General features: G+C 40.6%; 1 protein-coding gene across 1 annotated transcript in view; it reads right to left on the reverse strand.

Annotated features, from left to right (window-relative positions):
• Nucleotides 1-21,538, reverse strand: part of pde4ba (phosphodiesterase 4B, cAMP-specific a) — a 158,130-nt gene that overhangs the window by 133,656 nt on the left and 2,936 nt on the right. The window contains exons 2-3 of the mRNA XM_089001855.1: nt 9,625-9,719; nt 1,849-2,087 (exon numbers count right to left, since the gene is read on the reverse strand). Of these exons, the coding sequence (XP_088857981.1) occupies nt 1,849-2,087; nt 9,625-9,690 (305 nt within the window). The 5' untranslated portion in view covers nt 9,691-9,719. The remainder of the gene's footprint in view (nt 1-1,848; nt 2,088-9,624; nt 9,720-21,538) is intronic.

Raw genomic sequence — 21,538 nt, forward strand, 5'->3', positions numbered from 1 at the left:
ATAGAATGTAGATATGAGTGTTGAGTATTTTTTTAAGATGATGGTGATGACAACGGGTAAAACATGACTGGGTCCTATGGGAGTATGAGTAGCCGCCCCACAACCCTCCTTAAACAATAAACAGGTGAGGGTCCTTCCGAGGACCCCGCATGGGGTGTGAACCTCGCGAGTCTTACTGGGTGGCAGGTCTTAATGACTGATTGTCCTGGATGAGGATGAGGAGGACTGTGTCCTATGTTTGCGCTGCTCTCTTGTGGAAGCAAGTGACACTGCAACTCATAAAAACCTCAATAAAAGCACAATTTTAACAGTGAATGGAAAGTTAATTGGATTCTGCTCAATAAAAATTGTGATTATCCTTGAGATGGAGGCAGTCAATGTCATCTTAAAATGAAATCCCCCATCGCGGCATTTTTCTCAGAATATGACAACTTGAAAAGAACATGTCTTCTAAGAATCAATACTTTCACACAGGCTGTTTTTCAAACACTTAGAGTATTTTGACATTTACTTGCCGAAGTCTTGAGCCAATTGGCCAATGAGAGTTATGACAAACAGATGATTCATTTACCCATTGCACGGTGCTTTTGGCATTTTCAAACACCCTCTTCTCCATGGTCCATGCAGGATTGCACCTTAGGTTACCTCTTAAAGTCAAGTATCGTATATCCCATAAGTGCTGTATTGATACACATGTTAGGTTTCTTTGAAACTTCTATTATGAGTGCATTTTTCTCAAGCTGTACAGGTATATTTTGTCAGCTATGATTCAAATCGGCATTCACCCAGAGATTATCTAAACAAAATGGGCATGAAGCACAATAATTGGTCACATTCTTGCAATCTGCTTGATCTGAAGCTAACGTTTATTCAGTACGTCCCTGCTTTGGAGTCAGCATCATCCACTGATTTACCTGTATATAATTTATCCTTTTCCAAACATTTTTTTTTAATCTGTACATTCTTTGTGATGTAAAAGATGTGCTATTGAGAATTTTACTCAAACAGATCTTCATAAAAAAAATTCTAAGTCTCGTAACGAGACTAGAGTTTTGTTTTTATAACGCTGCCCCGAATTATTCCATTTTGCTTACATAACACAAAGTGATGATGGGTTTTTCGTTATAATCTCGATCTCACATTTATTATATGATGAAAAAAATAATGGTAACTGATGTATGCCTACATAAAGTACATCGCTGGAAAAAGAATGGGAATCGGGGAACATTCCAATCATTGCCTAACATTCTTACAGGCAATCAAAGCAGTCAGAATTTTTAAATTTAAATAGCATCGAAACATTTCTAATATTTCACTATCCTATTCTAAGTAGTTGAATTAGACAACATGGTCGGCTTTGTAATCATGGCATAAATACGCAGTGCATTCTATCCTCTCTGCTGCCGCCACTTACGGGGACAGGCCTTTCCATATGACTTAGAGCTCTAAAAAATCCTGGATGCACACGGTGAATTTGTCAGGTTATATACACCTTTAAATATACGACGTTATGAAGTCATGTTTGGACCGTGTCTTTTGGGGACTACAGAAAAAAAACTATTGGGGACTAAATTTCAATATATTGAAATAATTCACACATGCCGCGCGCACACACACACACACACACGCACACACACACGCACACGCACACGCACACGCACGCACGCACACGCACGCACGCACACACACACACACACACACACACACACACACACACACACACCGACAATTGCTTATTTATTTATGTATGTATTTATTTATTTATTTATTTATTTATTTATTTATTTATTTATTTATTTATTTATTTATTGTCAAAAGACAGGTCAATCTTACTAAATGTGTACTCACCAATCAGGGTCGACCGGCGTGATGTCGATCCTGGGAGGGGCTCCAAATGGTAAAGATGTAGGTCGGGACCTGACCACGTCGTCGGGTGTCCGAGCTCTCTCCCCCTGACGCCATGACAAGGGTGGCAGCTGCAAGTTGCCAGAAAAACGCCGCCGACCTCTGCGCAAGTCGACTCCCAGCGTGCATGATGGCGACGTTAAAGACTCGGTGAGGCAAATACCTGACAGCTCTTTGACATCCTACAAAGAGAATTGAAGCAATGACGCTATAATGGAATTGGAAGTTTGCCAAAGGGTGACATAGAATTCAGTCGGAATAGAAAGATTAAAACGAGCAATTTGGAACGTTGTCTGTGTGGATAGAATTAAGACTTTCATTAATGAAGTTCCAGTACACCCCCCCCCCCCCCCCACCGCCCGCACTCGTGTATCATGAGTTTTTCCACTAAGGGGCACTACAGTCCTTTTTTTAACAGATGTTATTGAGAACAAATGTCTGTATTGGGGTTTGAAATAAACATTAACCTGTTGATGAAAAGTGAGAGAGGCAGACCTGTGAAGTGGTCAAAGGGTATTGATGCACTGAAACTTACTTAGGTTATCTTTGTCAGATATTTTCTAGAACATTCAAGCAGGGAAACTACACAAAGTAAGAATGTGAGAAGATGGCAAATACTTTTTAACACACAGTATACATTTCAAGACATTTCACATTTTAACAGGTGCATTTTGTCACATTCCGGTTTGCGACCAACGGGTGGAACTGTCGCCCCACCTGCAGCTGCACAGATGTTGGTCATTTTAATCAGTGGCAGTTAAAAGGACTCTCGGCACGACCATTCAGTGTCGGGTCATTGTTTATTTCACCCTGTCAGCTGTGTTTCATCTTGTCATGTTTCACTCATGGTTTTGTTTGATAATTTGTGATGTGCCAGACTGTGTCGAGGCTCCGAGGCGTATGCAGAGTAAACAGGTGAAACAATTTGCGAAGCGTGATTCATGGCTTGGGGTGCTTTTGCTTGTGGCCACACTCAAAGCCATAACTGTCATTGGATTGGATTGGATTGGCTTGGATATGCCTTTATTAGTCTCACAGTGGAGAAATTTACATTTCACAGCAGCAAAGTGATGAAAGGAATGAAAGTAGAAAAACGAAATACATGAGCTGCTGGAAAGGCAGCCACTCTCGCGGCGCCGTCTTGAAGTCAAAAGAACAAAAAAAAACAACTAAATAACAAATAATATGACAGCATAGAGACAATATGACAAAACAAAGACACAGAGAGACATTCATTCTTCAGGACTTGCTGTACCCTCTTTGTGATGACATGAAACAGTTCTAGATGAAAGAGGAGAGGATCAAAGCGTCTTTCCACCAGTGGATCAGGGACATCATGGTGGAATGTGCATGTCAACTACAAGCTAAATGTTGAAAGCAAACACGCAGCTGTGTGTCATAAATGCGCAACTTATGCTTTTATAAAACCGACTGTAGGCAGAGATAAAAAAATATACAATTGAGGATTACTTTTGCTCATATTCACATCAGTATTGATAATTTGGACTTTTTTGCTTTGATAACTGATGTTTTAAGATTTTGTTCCAGCTGAATTTATTTTAATAAAATTTGTCAAGTACACCCTGCTCCTCCCTCTTGCCTGCTCATTTGGGGTCCACCACCATCACGACGTTGCAAATCGTGACAGAATGAACTGACTTACTACTGGATCCCGCAGGTACAAAGGACTGGTCTCATTTCCACCCTGTGCCAAGCAGTGCACATTGAAGTCAAGCCATGCTTAGTTGCGTGTTTGTTTGAATTGAGTCAAATTCACGTCCACGACGAGTCGTGCCACATCCACGTCCACATCAGGCTGAGACCCGTTCCTATCAGGCCGTCGCCTTTATGTTCCACGGTGAAGCAAAGGGTTGCCGTCTACTCCTGGTTCCTGTTCCCTGGTGAGGTAACGGTTGCCCTCACCTTCTGGTTCCTGTTCACTGGTGAGGTCATGGTTGACCTCACCTTCTGGTTCCTGTTCCCTGGTGAGGCAAGCGTTGCAGTCACTGTCGGGTCCCTGTTCCCTGGAGAGGCAATGGTTGCCATCTCCTTCTCATTCGCTGGCAAGGCGGGCATTTTGGGAGGCTGTTGGGACTTCTGGAATCAGTCCCTTGAGGGAGAGGTACTGTCACGTACTAGTTTGCGCTTCCAGCTGCGCAGGTGTTTTAATCAATGGCAGTTAAAAGGACTCCCGGCACACCCATTCAGTGTCGCGTCATTGTTTCACCCTGTCAGGTTAGTTTAGTATTGTCGTGTTTTATTTATTTATTTAATACAATTTAGCAAATACACCCTGCTCCTCCCTCTCTGCCAGCTATTTTCGGGTCCATCACCAACTTGCAAATCGTGACACATTTCAGGTAACACTGTGTTGACAGTCACTGAATAATTGCAGCTGTTGGGAAAGTGCTATATAAATCAGGATGTACAATTATATTGTAAATGAACCTGCACTTGAAACTAGGATTGTGACTGGTCAATGCAAAATGTTATGGAACAACCTCATCTCATACCACCACGTCATCATAAACAAGACAAAAAATAGGTTGGTTGCGTTAATGGTGATTAATTGCGCCTTGTTTGGCATGTTGTGTTTTTTTTTTTTTATCTCTAACTATTGTTTTTTTAGTTCAGTTGCCTTTTTGTAATTATGTCTTAGCCTCCTGTGTTCGAGAGTGAAGAAACAATTGTCAGTCACACCCTAAGGCGGACATTGATTAGCAATCATTATGTTGAGGCTTGTTTAGCTAAAGTTGATAAGCTTCCATCAGTGTTGGGTGGGCTCAGTAAGCAGCGGTGAGAAAGGGAGAGGTGAAAATATGGGACCCCGTGAGAGTTATCGATCCAGTGAATAGAAATTTGACGTCACTATTGATAAAATTAGAGTGGTGTTCCTAAAATTAGTAAGAATGAGTTTCTTCTCACTGGAGCATCCTAAGTTTTACCTACCACATCAATGCAATACATTCAGTCGCGAGTGTAGCCACAGCTAACATTAACACCGAAACCATGAGCAAATTAGCGAGCAAAGAGGAATAAATATAACATAGCGTAGTTTCTGCATTATAAGGCGCTGGTGGTGTGGCATGGGGAATACAATAAAATACAATACAATAAAGCAGTGGTTCTTAACCTTTTTAGAGGTGCTGAATCCAACCAATCAATATGTGCATTCATCAAACCATTCAAGAGTGGAAAATCCATCCATCCATTTACTAGACTGCTCCAACCTCATCTGAGTCGCAGGGGGTGCTGGAGCCTATCCCAGCCGTCTTCCGGCACCAGGCCGGGGAGACCCTGGATTGTTTGCCAGCCAATCGCAGTGCACACTTAGAAAAAAATCATTCGCTCTCACACTGACACCTACAGACAATTTAGAGTATTAAATCAGCCTGCCATGCACGCTTTTATAATGTGGAAGGAAAACCAGAAGACCCGGGGAAACCCACACGGGCCCTGGGAGAACATGTAAACTCCGCACAGGGAGGCCGGAGCGGGATTTGAACTCACGACCTCAGCACTCTGAAGTCGGCGTGCTAACTTGACTACCGGGCCGCCCTGAGTGGAAAATAATAACAATAATATGTGTAACAGCAACATATCATGACAGCGAGAATAATGAAATGCTCTTGAGTCGAATGTATTTCCCACTATTGTAATGAGTGCCTCCGTGTCAGATTTCAGGTTATATTTTTCCTCTCCTACCCCAATCTAAGTCGGAATCACTCCAAACACTTGCCATTCTGATGCCAAGGCAACATAGCCGCAGGGAGGAAATGATGCAATGAGAAAACACCACCTGCTTTCCATCAAGCAGGAGGGATTGAGAGGGCGTTAAGAAGAAATGATCGAGAGTACGCTCTTAGAGGGAAGAATGAATGCAAAGATCGATAGAAGAGAAGGATGAGACAGTAGGAGAAGGACTTTCTTAGAGGGAGGTTCGGAGATGGCCGAAGGGTCAGAGGGAATGAAAGAAACTGATTACAACCATATGAAATAAGATGTCCATCTTCTTCGGCTGTGGATAACGATGCACAAGTTTACTGTGCTTTTCTTAAGCATGAAGAGAAACATCCAACTGTGCATGTAACTGCACACTTTGTACAAGCCTGTCATGTACAGTAAGCTCCCGGTTGTGCCCTCTGTGTCTTAGAGTAGTTACTAATACATATAATTAAGCTCAGAGGGTTAGGAAATTGCTCTAGCATACTGTCTTTTTTTGCTGCAATGATCCAAAAATGGACACAAATGTGCATTCTGTTCTTAACTCATTCACTATAGTGAATGAGTTAAGAACAGAATGCACATCACTCAAATTCTGGGACCCACGTAATATTGAGTTTTAGGACTACAGTACATACACATTTAATGCAGCGTATGAAACCTAAGACTCTCTTCTTTCATAACAAAAACTTAATTCCGAAATTATATGGATCTGGAGTTATATGAATTTGAAATGAGGGTGGCTGTCCAAAATACAATGTAATACATACAGATTGGTTTATACGGCGATTGAACAACAGCGGAAGCAGGAAGTAAGTGTGAACATGGAAAGCGGGAAATTCTGCCCCCTTGTGGAAGGAAAAAAAAACATTGCCAGAGGCCATGGCCAGCACTTTGTCGGCACCCAAACAAGAAAAACCAAAACCGAAATAATTCAGGAATGGCATTTTTTTCCAATTCCCAAACAAATACGTGAATGGAAGTGAATACGTTAGTTTGCTGCTAAAGAAGAGTTTCCAGAAAACATTCAATTAATAATAATAATAATAATAATAATAATAATAATAATAATAATAATAATAATAATAATAATAATAATAATAATAATAATAATAATTTCCTTTCATAACTTTGCTGCTATGGTACTTCCGGCTAGAGAGAACGCTGGCGCGAATGGCTGCCTCTGTGACTGTAAAGTGTCCTTGAGAGTTTTGAAAGGCACTTAGAAAGTAAATGTATAATAATAATAATAATAATAATAATAATAATACATTTTATTTATAAGCACCTTTAAAAACACAGCGGCACTTTACAGTCAGAAACAATGAATCAAGTATGAGAAAGTGTTCCGCATGTAGGATGAAAAGCACACAATGTTGAAACTTGCGTCAGGAGTTAAAGTGAGTGACTGAGTAATGCACACCCACATTCTCTCCTCAAACTATTTGAGCAACACGATGAGACACCTACAAACAGAGCAGAGTGCACCACATTGTGCACAGGTGCTATTCGCATCAACTCAATATAAAATACATTGGAGTTCATTTTTCTAAAAAGCAATAAAATGAAACATATGCTCATCCGTAAACATGATGCTTAATTTGGAGCAATTTTTACATTAGAGCTTTGTGGGAGGCATAGTAATTTTACAGTGTACATGGAAAACTGAAGTCCAACAGCCATCACACAATATAATTCAGAATGCTCATTTGTGTCTTTGTTCACCTTATTGATGCAGTGATGGCATTTAAAAGCAGTGTTTGAAATAACGTCTGCCCAGAGGCCCAGGGCGACTTTTACGTCAGGCATACAACTTTCAAAACGTCTCGGCCCAGGTGACCGACAACTTCTTCAAGAAAAAAAAACGTTTTTTTTTAATTGAAACATGCAATTGGCTGCGTACTGTGCTTCACGCACACGTACGCACACAGACACATTGCAGTGGTCAGGAACCTATAGCTCGCGAGCCATATATGGCTCTTTTGATGATTGCATATGGCTCGCCGATAAAACTAAATACATATTCTTGTTTATTCGCTGTTCATTTCCTGTTGGGGCTGCAGTTGGCAGAAAGCACAATTTTGATTGGATGATACTGGCCGTCATGTTGAAACAGGTAAACGCCCCTTTAAATGAGCCTGACGAGTACACTTCAGTACCGGAGGATTCGCCTTTGAGGAGAGAAAAGGGTCTGATTCTAATTTGCAATGAAACAATACCATCGATGAAACCAATCAAATGTCAGTGACATTTTAACAAGCCCCACGCTAACGTTAGCATCAATATACTTCTGTGAGAAGTATATTGCAGATAGCAAGTGTGGAAGCTTATGAGCCATGTGCAGGCTAGCTAGCAGTAACTTTGCGGGCAAGTTGACTTTCATTCCGATCGTTTGGCTGGGTTTTTACCAATCACGAAGAACGGAAAACCATTCATGTTAAGGGTGAGTACTATCTCTAAGTTATTTTACATAATACATTCTGACATTTTGTTGAAAAGTGGCCACGCATGCGTGTTTGTATGTGTATGTATGTGTGAGTGTGTGTGCGCGCACGTGTGAGAGCGCGCGCGTGCGTGCTTGCGTGTGTGTGTGTGTGTGTGTGTGTCCGTGTGTGTGTGTGTGTGTGTGTACGTGCGCTTGCGTGTGTGTGGCTCTCACTGAAAAACATTTCTCAATGTTTTACTTTTATGGCTCTCTTAGTCAAAAAGGTTCCCGACCCCTGCATTACAGGTTTCAAGGGCTGAATGTTTACGCGACAAACACCAAGGCGCTGAAGTGTTGCCAACGTGTTCAGGGCCAGATCCGCTGAGCTTGCTTCCGATTGGCTGCGTAGAGTATATGGGCGGGGAGGACATCCCTCTTCCCGGTTGAGGCTCCAGGAGGGCGCGATGCATAACAAATAGTCATGGATGCTAGCACCTAATTCAGTTATTACGTGCCAGCAGCTTCAGTAATGGCTTACTGAAGTAGGTGTGAATTTATTTCGCGACTGTTAGAGCGTATGTGTTTTATACTTCCCAGTTCAGTGTTTGACTTAAAAGACAACTTGTCTTCGGACAAGTTGTGTCCATAATTTATAAAATGGCTTCAAATGACTTCTACTGAGCGTATTTTAATAAGATTCCACCGCATATAGCTATATTTTACGTTTTAAGACTCGCGCTGAATATTCAGGAAGTCTTGTTTTTAAGTTGGTGACGAGTCCGTACGTGACGTCACTAAAGGAACGCCCCTGACCGAATAAAAGACACATTGTAGCAGTCCTTCCATCACGTCAATTTATTTTGCTGTACTGTTTGGTCTGAAAACCTTGTGTTGCACCCAAAAGCCACCAGAAGAGGGCGTCCAAGCTCCATGGAAGGAATTTATCATCCTGTGGAAACGGGCTGATTCATTCCTCACGACAGCTCGGTGGCCATTTTTGGGTGCGACATTCCCCCCGCCCGTTTGCCTCAAAATGACACGGAATAAATTCTTTAATCAATTGCAAACATGTATGCTTTCCTCTTCAGAACAATTTGAATCATAACTGGATGTGTAACAAGAAAGCATATTCCCCGAATCTGAAGCCATTGTTTTGATTCTCCAGCAATGCAAGACGTCTTGGCGTGATGTCACGAACTGGGGGCGGGACTTTCTGAAAATGCCCAATCCGCAGCTCAATTTTTTTGCAGATTTTGGACACTTTAAATCATTTTTATTGGTGTTTATTGGTTTTGCATTTGAATAAAAATATCATACTGCGTGTTTTGGGTATTTTAGATGCTATAAAACGTTTTTCTGATGTCAGTTAAGAAACAAAAAAGTGAAGTCTGTCCTTTAAACATACATTCCATAAAAAATATCGCACTGAAGCAACTTACGAACAAATTCACCTTACAAACAACAGCTCGGAACGTATCTCGTGCGTAAGGTGGGGAGCATCTGTACACATTTCAAATAGGTGTTCTAGTATAGGTTTTACGATACTGGGGTATGATAATCCAATGTCTTACGTTGTTAGGAGAAACTGTGAAGACACTTCGGCTCTTTCTCATTTTTCCGTGAATTGATTGCTCCATGTAACACCGAGGAAGCTTCACAGACACACCTGCAAGCAAAACAGAAGTTGAGAAAAGAATTAAATGACTTTACTATTCTGAACATGTGGCTTGTCAATATCACTTTTACAAGATAAGCGGGGCCTCTCAGTCCATCACCGATGGACTCCTGTGTTGATGACGACTGCCAGATACAGTACACGCCCCGCCGCTTATGGGATGTGTTTATTTGCAGGTGTGGAGTGGGTGGGTTGGTTGGGAAGGTGCCGGGTGGGTTGCATGCAGTGACTATGCAGTAAGTGTGAGTGCAAGTCCTCCCATTTTGATCTCTGTGAGGACTGTGAAGGCCACCTGTAATTGCTAAGGAGGTGGAAGCAATTGACATCACTTCAAAAACAGCACAAATCTACAATCTTTGTTTGGGTGTAATATTTTATGAATGTGGTTTTATTTACATATAAACATTTCTGATTGAAATTTCTTGTTTACATTTTTGAGACATTATTTTGTCTCGTGTGTTTGTTTCCGGAGATGAATTAAACCAAGTTTGATTACTGTTCAATCTATGTTCCTCCGCGGACCTATGGTCACGAACGGCATGTTGTAATGAAATGAACAGGACCCCAGATACAGGGAAAAATGAGTTTTCTCCACAGGCTCAGTCCCTTACAGATAAGATGAAAAGCTCCATCATCCCGGAGGGGACACAGAATCAAGCCTCTGCTGCTTCGCATTGAGAGGAGCCAGATGAGGTGGCATGGGTGAGGAAGAAACACGCACACCTTCCTCCTTTGCTCTGCGTGTGGAGAACTCAATACAGTAAAGTCTCGTTATATCGATATCGTTTATATTGATAATACTGCTTATTACGACACTATTTTCATTTCCCGTGCACATTTCTAGTCTTTTTATGTATAATTAGTTCCGTTTAGTACGATTTGTCGTTTTTACGATAATCCGGTTACTACGGTGCTCTTTTTCATCTGCCGCTGGCCATTTTGCTATGTTTATATCGATACACGCCATCGGTCGCGCCATTGGTCGACTTGGTCACGTGACTTGGTCACGTGAGTTTGTTACGTGACCAGCTCCTGTGTAGCAGAGCCATTTTCATTTTTAGACGCCAGCTCGTGTGTAGCAGACGAGATTGAAGTGTTTGTGTTAAAAGGTAAAAATGGGAAGCAGAAGAAGATTGATGACTTTTTTAAATTGCATACATAATACAGTAAGATGTAAGCGTTGCAGTTTCCCTATTGTGTTATGTACATGCCCACTGTACTGTATATGAATGCAATCGTTTTTTTGCAACAATGTTTCTTGTTTTGTCTGCTGAAGCGTGATGATTTTGAAAATTAGCATACATTCCATACTGTGTATTAAAGGACAACCGATGTCACTTTTTATTCATATCCAAAACACCAATAAAAATGACTTTACACCAAGACGTCTTGCATTGCTTGTGAATCCAAACAATGGCTTCAGATTCGGATAATATGCTTTCTTGTTACACATCCAGTTATGAATATGATTCAAATACACTGTAGAGGAAAGCACTGAAGAGGAAAGCATACATGTTTGCAATCGATTAAATAATTATATGTGCCATTTTGAGGCAACATTCGGGGAACATCTCTCACCCAAAAAACGGCACAAAATGGCGAGCTCATGGCCAGCGCCGTTTCTTATATGGCGCTTGGATGCCCTCTTTTGGGGGCTTTTGTTAATGCAGTTCGGCGCAAGACGGATATATCGACAGTACGGTTATATCGACATTTTTTTCTATCTCCTAAGAATATCGATATAACGAGACTTTAATGTATGTCCAGTTAGTCTGCCTCTTCGACTGTACATTTACACCCAATTGCTCTTAGCAACTCCACAACAAGTGACACTGAGTGCTAGAAGCAAGTTGAGCTACATAATTGTAACAATTTATCCATTTGTTACACTTAGAGAAAACAACACCCCCACTCAGTCTGTGTGGAAAGTGTAACCCCGTGAAATAATCCACATTTTCAATAAAATATGTACTTATGATCCTCGATTTTAATGATCCCTTGTTTATCACAGGGGTTACGTTCTAAAATTGTGATGTTCTTATTTTGAAGATGTCTTTTTTGACGCACAAGGAAGCAGTGAGAGCTTTTGGCAACCCAAAAGAGAAAGAGACATATTAGACATAAAAAAATCTGTCTGGAACCACAAAAAAATAAAAGCTGGATATAAGCCATAATGGCAGCATGGTAGATGAGTGTTTAGCACGCCGACTTAACAGTGCAGAGGTCGTGAGTTCAAGACCCGGTCCGGCATCTTCCGTGGAGTTTTCATGTTCTTCACGGGCCTGCGTGGATTTTCTCCAGGTCCTCCGATTTCCTCTCACATTCCAAAAAAATGCATGGCAGGCTGACTGACCACTCTACATTTTCCCTAGGTGTGAGTGTGGATGATTGTTTGTCTCTGTGTGCCCTGCAATTGGCTGGCAACCAATTCAGGGTGTCACCCGCCTCGTGTCCGAACATGGCTGGGATAGGCTCCAGCACACCCCGTGACCCTAATGAGGATTAATAATAATAATAATAATAATAATAATAATAATAATAATAATAATAATAATAATACGTCTGTGTAAGCTCTCAGTCGTACAGGAGTGGTCCATCGATGAGAAGGTTTCTTCAGCCGTCATCTGTACAAATTTGAAGGTTTCGGACGTTTCGCCTCCTATCCAAGAGGCTTCGTCAGCGAACTAGCCACAGGGAGTGGTCCTCTGCTCCCCCCAACCTGAGAGTAGGGACCTATCATAGCTGTGTCCGGCGCCGCCATGTCTGGACATTAGGGATATATAAATAGGGCCGATACGACCAGTCACACTTTAGTTCGCTGACGAAGCCTCTTGGATAGGAGGCGAAACGTCCGAAACCTTCAAATTTGTACAGATGACGGCTGAAGAAACCTTCTCATCGATAATAATAATAATAATAATAATAATAATAATAATAATAATAATAATAATAATAATAATAATAATACATTACATTTTAAGCGCCTTTCAAAGCTCTCAAGGACACTTTACAGTCACAGACAAGCATAGGTACCATAATAAATCAAATATAATCACAAATAGAATGCAATAAATAAAATACAATTATAAATAGAAACAAGAAAGAGAGAGTAACACGGAAAATGCAATTTTAAATAGGTGCATTTTGAGATGGGACTTGAAGGTGGGAAGAGAATCGATGTTACGAATGTTGGGAGGAAGTGAGTTCCAAAATTTGGGGGCTGAGCAGCTGAAGGCTCTGTCACCCATCGTGCTGAGACGGGCAGGGGGGGGGGGGCACACAGAGGCGGAGGAAGGAAGAGGATCTGAGGGAACGAGAAGGAATAGAAATTTGAAGAAGGTCAGATAGGTATGGGGGGGGGCAGGTTCTGGATAGCTTTAAATGTATAAAGAATTTTAAAGTTGATTCTATATTTGACCGGGAGCCAGTGGAGCTCTTGGAGAACGGGGGTGATGTGGTGAAAGGATGGGGTTCTGGTGATGATCCGATCTGAAGAATTCTGGACGAGTGGAAGTTTGTGGAGAAGTTTCTGAGGGACACCAAAGAAAGGTGAATTGCAATAGTCAATCCCGGAGTCAAGACTATGAATGAGGATAGCAGTGGTGTGAGGAGTGAGAGATGGGCAAAGACGATTGATATTGTGTAGGTGGAAGTACGCAGACCGGGTTAAGTTATTTATATGGGAGTGGAAAGATAGTGTGCTGTCAAGAATGACACCTAGGCTTTTCCCCTGATGGGAGGGAGAAATGGTCGAATTGTCAATAGTGAGGGAGAAACTGTTAGCTTTTCTCAAGGTCGATTTGGTACCAACGAGGAGAATTTCAGTTTTTTCGCTGTTTTGAGGAGGTTATTGGTAAACCAGTATTTCATTTCAGAGAGGAAAGTGTGAAAGGGAAGAAGGTGGAAGAGAGGCGCCGGGTTTGCTGGAGAGATAGAGCTGGGTGTCATCCGCAAAGCAATGGAATTGTATACCAAATTTGCGGAGAATATTGCCAAGGGGAAGAAGGTAGGTGATAAAGAGGAGCGGTCCCAGAACAGAGCCTTGGGGCACACCAGAAGATAAAGGAGAGGAATGTGTCACATTTGTCCGACAGAAAACATGTAAAAAATAAATATGTTTCCCTCCGTCATGTTTTTCCATTTTCAAACATTTTTGAAAAAGCATCAGGGAGCCTGAAAACGACAGTACGCAACATGACAGAAGTTGCTTCAATACTTCTTTGTCATGTCCTTGTTTATAATGATACTCATGCAGCCTGTACTACCGGAGACAAATTCCTGGTGTGTTCTACATACAGTACATGGCCAATAAAGATGATTCTGATGTATAAAGCCTTTGTGTAAAGCTTTGTTGCGAAGGATGGTATCAATGGTGGACTTAGCATATCGGTACTGGGCCGCTAAATCAGACAAATGCACACCTCGTTCGTGTTTCTCAATGATGTCCTTCTTCTCCTCAACTGTAATTTTGTTCTGTGTCTTCTTCGGCTGAACACGAGCCTGTGGTGGGGTCTTTTCCGGTCCCATAACAGCAAAAGTATCAGTAAAAAAAAATGTTGAAGACGATCGACGTGTGCATTCAGACAAAGGGGGTTTGGAAAGGTAGGCCGGCTGGGGCGCTGTTCGCTCGTGTGCCTTGGTGTTCTTCCGCCAAAGATTACTCCGCCAGCAGTGGTGGGGCGGTGCTCCATGTGTATCCCGAAAAGTAGTGCTTATGCCAAGGTTTTATTTTCATAAATTTAACGTTTGTAAACCGAAAATTTCGTAAGACAAGGTGTTCGTAAAACGAGGCCCCACTGTATTATCAAAATGACAAAGTTGTTTCCAAATACATAATGAGCTTTGGTGATTAAATTAAATGATTAATATTTCCCTGCAGCGCATCCTGCGGAGAATGACGTGACTACTCTGTTGTAGGATGCCGCCTCAAGTTTAACTTAATTACAATATGAATGAATCACAGTATGTTTCATTGCGTTGATATTATAGAAATGCCATAAATGTATCAGGTTTTTAATGTAATTTTTATTTTGAGGATTTGAAAAAAACAACAAGATGGAATGTGTATAACATGCATGTTGCAGGCAGAAAACCCACGCTTTTGAGTCGTAATAGTCTTGTGTCGTGGATTCTCAGAATAGAAAGAGCACACACAGAGATCACATCTTATAGAAATCCTTCTGGTAAACACCTCTTTCAGGAAAAAAAACAGTGACAGTTATGGTTACAAGCTATACAGTACAACATGAGAATTGGACTGAGGGTTGAATGCTCGTCTTCGCAAAGAACAGCAATGTCATTAAGATGTGTATGCATCTTGGAGGCAATGTTTGCAAAGTTTGAAAGTCATTCAACTCCACATTTTTACATTATAGGAAAACATAAAATAATGTTTTTGTCACATTTGTCCGACAGAAAACATGTAAAAAATAAATATGTTTCCCTCTGTCATCGTTTTCCATTTTCAAACATTTTTGAAAAAGCATCAGGGAGCCACTGGGCAGCACTATGGAGCCACTTGTGGCTCGGGAGCTGCGTCTTGCCTACCCTTGGCTCTGACAAAGGTTGAAGTGACAGCCGAAATTGTCAGCTCAGTCATGACAGAAAAAAAGAAGACAATTGTCTAATTAATAAAAATAAACATTGAGCCTATTTCAACCGATAGGAAGACAAAATGAATGGCACCACATTATGCACCACTATTTTTTTCTTCCAATTTAGAAACTCTTAAAGTTGAAATTAAGAAATAATTGAAAGTCACACAAAAAGGAGGGAAGGTGTCTCTTTGTTTTTTTACTTCCAAGGAGAATAGAGAAGACAGAGTACATGGTACAGCGTTGTCACCTATTGTAAACAATCTTTCTACCCCATTCCCTTTTATTACAGTGATTGTCCTTGGTAGATAGTTTCTTGGAAGCAAGCAATTCTTTTACTCTAATCAAAGTTCTTGGGGCACTTGGAACATCCCCGCAGACCTTTGGCCGACAGTTGAGTCACTCTGCCATCCAGTCGTTGAAGGTTAGCTGAGGAAAAGCATCCCACCAACTTTACCCTCCATTCCTTCCTAAATAGTAGCATCTTCACAGCACACATTGAGAACTTCACACCAACATTGAATGTATAGTTAGTTGAATGATTAAGTGGGAACGTGAAAGACGAAGAAGAGAGGTGAATGTGTGATTACATGTATGAGCATTTTTATTATAAGCCCAAGCATTCTTCATTGCAATCATAATCAATGTATCATAAGCAAATGTATGATAACTAATGCAACAACCCTAACAGAAACCTCAGATACACCATCTGCGACTCCAGCAGAACACTAAGTGAACTTAAAGCCTGGTCGAGTCAGGGAGAACCAACTAATACACCACCAAAAGAAGCCTCTTCACCCCTCTCAAATGTGGATTTGTGTTACAAAACTGTTTTATACTGACTGTTTTATAAGTACTGTAAGTATATCAGTGTACTGTTGTCATTTTTGTCTCATGTTAAAAGTATACTGTTTACATAATTTAAAGATGCTATGCTCCACATATTTATATCTCAAAACTGAGGTGGACCGTCGCCGTGCTCTTGCGGCCTTTGTCATGCATTCCTTGAAGAGACTGCTGTGGCGCTATCAGCACATATCCAGGACAACAAAGCTCAGAGTCTACAATGCCTCAGTTATCTCCATCTTCTATAGCTTCCAAACCTGTCCATTGATTAAGATTCTTAAGATTTAAGGCACAGGTGTCAAAGTCAAGGCCCGCGGGCCAAATCCGGCCCGCCACATCATTTTTTCGGCCCGCGAAAGCAAATCAAACTTGTTAAATTCCATGATGATTGCTAAAATCTGAGCCAAAATTTCATATTTTTTGGATGTCAACCACAATAAAAGTCATTATTCTTGACTTCGAGTTATTCATTAATTTGCTGTGTGCTCTATATGTAATATTTGAAGGGATTTAAACATTCTAATGGGTTCCCCAAATTCATAACGGCCCACGAGAGGAAACCATAACTACAATGTGGCCCGTGGCAAAAAATGACTTTGACACCCCTGATTTAAGGTATCTCGCGGACCAAGCACATCACAAATGAGGCTCAAAGAGACGTACCCAAGTGGCCACCTGCTTCCCGTCTCACAATGCAGCAAGTGTGATGTATGGCCATGTCATCCACCTGCCCCAAAAACACCCAACCAGCATCAACGTGGCACTGTGGGATCCCGCCTCCAGCTGCACAGGTGTTGGTCATATTAATCAGTGGGAGTTAAAAAAAATCAGTGTCAGTTTCACCCTGTCAGGTTTGTTTCATCTTGACATGTTGTACTCATGGTTTTGTTTGCTACTTTGGACCTTTTTGATTTGATGACGTTGTTTGAGATTTTGTTCCTGCTGACTTATTTAATACAATTTGTCAATTACACCCTGCTCCTTCTTCTTGCCTGCATTTTTTAGGGAAGACCACCACCACCACCACCACCTTGCAAATCGTGACAGAGGAATCACACACACACACACACACTCAAACGCTTGCTGGACATCATAGGCCTTTGCCTACAATGTGACCCTGGAACAAGGTCAACAGGCCCAGATGGAGAGACCTGGTTGCTATGGTTGGCTCTACACGTTATGAGGTCCAAGGGGATGAAAGAAGAAAAAAAGGGTACTGCATACACAAAAACATCATCATGAAACAGCACAGCTTTCCGTAATATGGATGCCGATATGGCTGGAGTTTTGTAGAAAATGTGAAACAATGAAGCTGCAAAACATAAAGCGCGAAGTGGTGAGGGATCACTGTATATACATTGCAGACTAATGTTAAAATGGTGTTAAAATGATTAGTTTCTTGCATTCAGCTCGAAGGCAAAATGTGGTATTAGACAAAACACAATTGTTTTTTATGCCTATCCCCCAAAAATAGAGTAGCCTTTGTAAATGCCATCAGTCAAAAATCATAAGGCCACTTAATTAGCATGCATGCTCACTTCACAGTGTGGAATTTGGAGAGAGAGACCTGTTAAGGGGCCATGGCACGGTCTATCAAGAAAGCTGTCACATTTTAGCTCCAGCCTGTTGTGCCTGTCAAGGTCACATGCATCATTGGAGACTCAGTTGTGAATCTGTTAAATGGAGTGAAGATAACAAGCTGAGCCTACGCATCCTTTTGACTGACAGGCTTGTGGGACACCATGCAGATTGTCGATGTTTAGTTTTCGATTTTCAACTCTTCTTTGATGTGCTTTGTGCATGTACAGATGTAAGAAAAACACAACTAAGACATGTTTTCTGAATAACATGTTTGGTTAAAAAACAAAAACAATTGTCAATTATGTGTATTTCCATATTATTCTCGTGTACTGTGCAATTGAGACATGTAATAAGTGGAAAGGTGAAAAAACTTGCATGACGAGCCTTAAGAATAATGAGTTTAGCAGGTGATGTTTTTGGAACGTGAGAGGTAACCAAAGTGCAGTACATTCAGAAAACACATGCAGGCACCAGGTAAACATGAAAACTCCACACAGAATAACAGGAGCCTGGAATCGAACCCTGGACCTCTGTGCTGTGAGGCAGATGTGCTGCCCAATTGGTCTCTTGTTAGTCTCATTTGTCCCAGTGTACCAATCAGCTACCTCGGCCACTCAGATTTGTCAAGTTGTTCTTGTTGTCTCCCTGATGTCTCTGTCTTTGTGAGATGATTGTTTGTTCTGTTGGTGTTACTGTCATGTTGCTCTTTGTGAGTCCATGCCCAGTTTTTTGTTTGCAACTTTCAAACTGGGGTCACCCATAAAATCCCTTATCACCTCTCTCTAGTGACCTTCACTGATGTAATATGTGATGGGTAGATGAGGCCTCATGAAGCGGCACTGCTGTATTGATACTGCATTGGGACTCTCTCTGCGTTTTGTCACTGTTGCTCAATAGGATATTGTTTATTTTGCATTTTATTTGGTAGTAACATATTTCTATTTTAACCTAAGTTTGAAATGTTTAAAATATCATGTCAATAAATATAATGAATGTGTTAATATTTCAATCAGAGTGAAATTATCAAGTTTGTGAACTGATGTTGCTTATGTATGTGTCTTCGAGGAGAGGATTTGTTCAAATTACCGGGAGTTTTTGATCTATAATTTTATTTCAAAAAAAATTCCAGTGTATTGGCAGTTAAGGGATTCCTTTTTTCCAGCAATTTCTCAAGCTTGGTAAGTCACTCTGTCAAATATTGATGTTGGCAGTAAACCAGGTCATAAATTCATTCATACACACCTCACCGGGGTTCAATCGCATACTGAAAAATTGCAAATGCCATAGACAACGCACCATGCCGACCGCTAAGCTAAACATGCCTCACCCTAAGCATGTTTAGCGGTAGAGCCAGTCAAATGGAAAAATGCCGACATGAGATCATATTGGTTGTTTTGTCCATCTGCCTGCGTGTACTTCTCCAACCTACTACGACTTGGCTGACTGAGGTAAATGACTCATCTCAATCAAAGCACCTGTTATGTTAAGCAGAGAAACACTCACTGCCAAGAGCAGTTACAGGACAATATGACAATAAAACAATGTCTAATTTTGGAACTAAGTTGCCGTGTTAAATTTCATGTTCACTGAATTATTTTCAAGGTGTCACAAGTGATATTTTCTTTTCATTTTACAGAGTGGATAATTGACCCAATCACATTGTGTATTACTTGGGACTGAAGCATCCACTAATCTCAAATGTCACTAGCCATACAGATAAGCCATTCATGCATGTGCTTACCCATTGTCGCTTCGTTCTTTTTAGTCAAGAGATATGTAGCATGCGGGGCAAAATTTGAGAACATAGCAGCTGTATGTAGCTTATTTCGATGCAACATTTACAATATGAATACCATTGTGTGGCAGAAATAGACACGATTTCATGTTATGACATATATGGATTTACAGAACAAGTCAAGTGTCGACATAGTCTATAAAGACTTACAGGACTCCAAAATTTACACACATTGAACTTTAAATATTTATTTTATTTCTGCGAGTGTCTATTATTACTATTATTATTATTAATATTATTATTCAGTGTATTAGCTAAGTAACTAACTAGCTAGCTATTAGCTATAGAACTATCTAGGTGGCTAGCTATCGTGCTAGCTATCTGTCGGCTATCTATTAGCTATCTACTAGCTAGCTAGCTCACTTTCTATCTATTAACTTCCGGGTTGGCACATGTGGCTGCCGCTGCTAATCCACAGAAAAACTGATCCTGTGACTGTGAAGTGACCTAGTGACTTTGAGAGTTTTGAAAGGCGCTTATAAATGAAATGAATTATTATTATTATTATTATTATTATTATTATTATTATTATTATTATTATTATTATTATTATTATTATTAACAAGCAATAAATTATTAGTTATTTAGTCCACAAAGCACAAAGTTTATGAATTGAATGAAATGAATTCATATGAAATTCCCAAAAGATCAATTCTGACATGCGTAGGACATATGAAAAAAAAAACACATTTAGAAGAGGGGAATCTAACAACTAAAGATGCATAAACATAATTTTAAATTGTCAGAAAATATTCATCATGAATCAATCTTTGACATATAAAATGCCTCAGACTAAAACGTAAGACATATTCAAAACACACATTGACATATACAAACAATCACTGCCCCAGTCAAAGCCCACATTGTAAAAGAGGAGAATAAACAAGTTCAAAACAATATAGTAGTGTCGTTATATCGATATTCTCGGGAGTCGGAAAAAATATCGATATATCCGATCCTGCGGCATGTAAATTTTCTCCTTGCATTCATAGAAATAGTATCGCCCACATTGTAAAAGAGGAGAATAAACAAGTTCAAAACAATATAGTAGTGTCGTTATATCGATATTCTCGGGAGTCGGAAAAAATATCGATATATCCGATCCTGCGGCATGTAAATTTTCTCCTTGCATTCATAGAAATAGTATCGTAATAAGCAGTACTATCGATATAATCGATATCGATATAACGAGACTTTACTGTACATTGATTTGTTATTCAATTGTCTTGCAGTTTAACTACACTGGATAATTGGATGATTATCTTTCTTAAAGGGAGGCAGTTTCCAATAAAGAAACACTTTTCCGCCGACATTCCAAAAACATGCATTACGGTTTAATGGAACACTCGAAATTGTCCTTTAGTGTAAGTGTGAGCAGTATGGTTGTTCATTTGTGTGTGTGCTGTGATTGGCTAGCAACCGGTTCAGGAGGTCCCCCGCCTACTGCCCGAAGCACCCTCCTCCGACCCTTGTGAGGATAAAGCTGATCGGAAAATACGTCTGTGTAAGCTCTCAAGAGTGGTCCATCGATGAAAAGGTTTCTTCAGCCGTCATCTGTACTTCTTTGAAGGTGTCGGACGTTTCGCTTCATATCCAAGAAACTTTGTCAGCAAACTAAAGTCTTACTGGTAGTTTAGCCCCTATATATATATATATTCCTACTGTCCGGCACCGCCATGTCTGGACTGTAGGGATATATATATATATATATATAGGGCCTAAACTACCAGTAAGACTTTAGTTTGCTGACAAAGTTTCTTGGATATGAAGAGAAACGTCCGACACCTTCAAAGAAGTACAGATGACGGCTGCAGAAACCTTTTCATCGACTGATCGGAAAATGGATGCATGGGTGGATTTTTGATATTCATACAAATAGTTGGCATTCCTGGCCACCCCTTTGGTATGAAATTTGTTGACAAAGTAAATGTTTTGTGAGCTGCATTTAAAGTCTATCTGTGCAAGCTGCTGAGAATTTTGGGGAGCAGGCAGTC

This window comes from Hippocampus bargibanti, linkage group LG07 (genome assembly GCF_051943395.1).
Source record: "Hippocampus bargibanti isolate YZ-2025 linkage group LG07, ASM5194339v1, whole genome shotgun sequence".
NCBI classification, from domain to species: Eukaryota; Metazoa; Chordata; class Actinopteri; order Syngnathiformes; family Syngnathidae; genus Hippocampus; species Hippocampus bargibanti.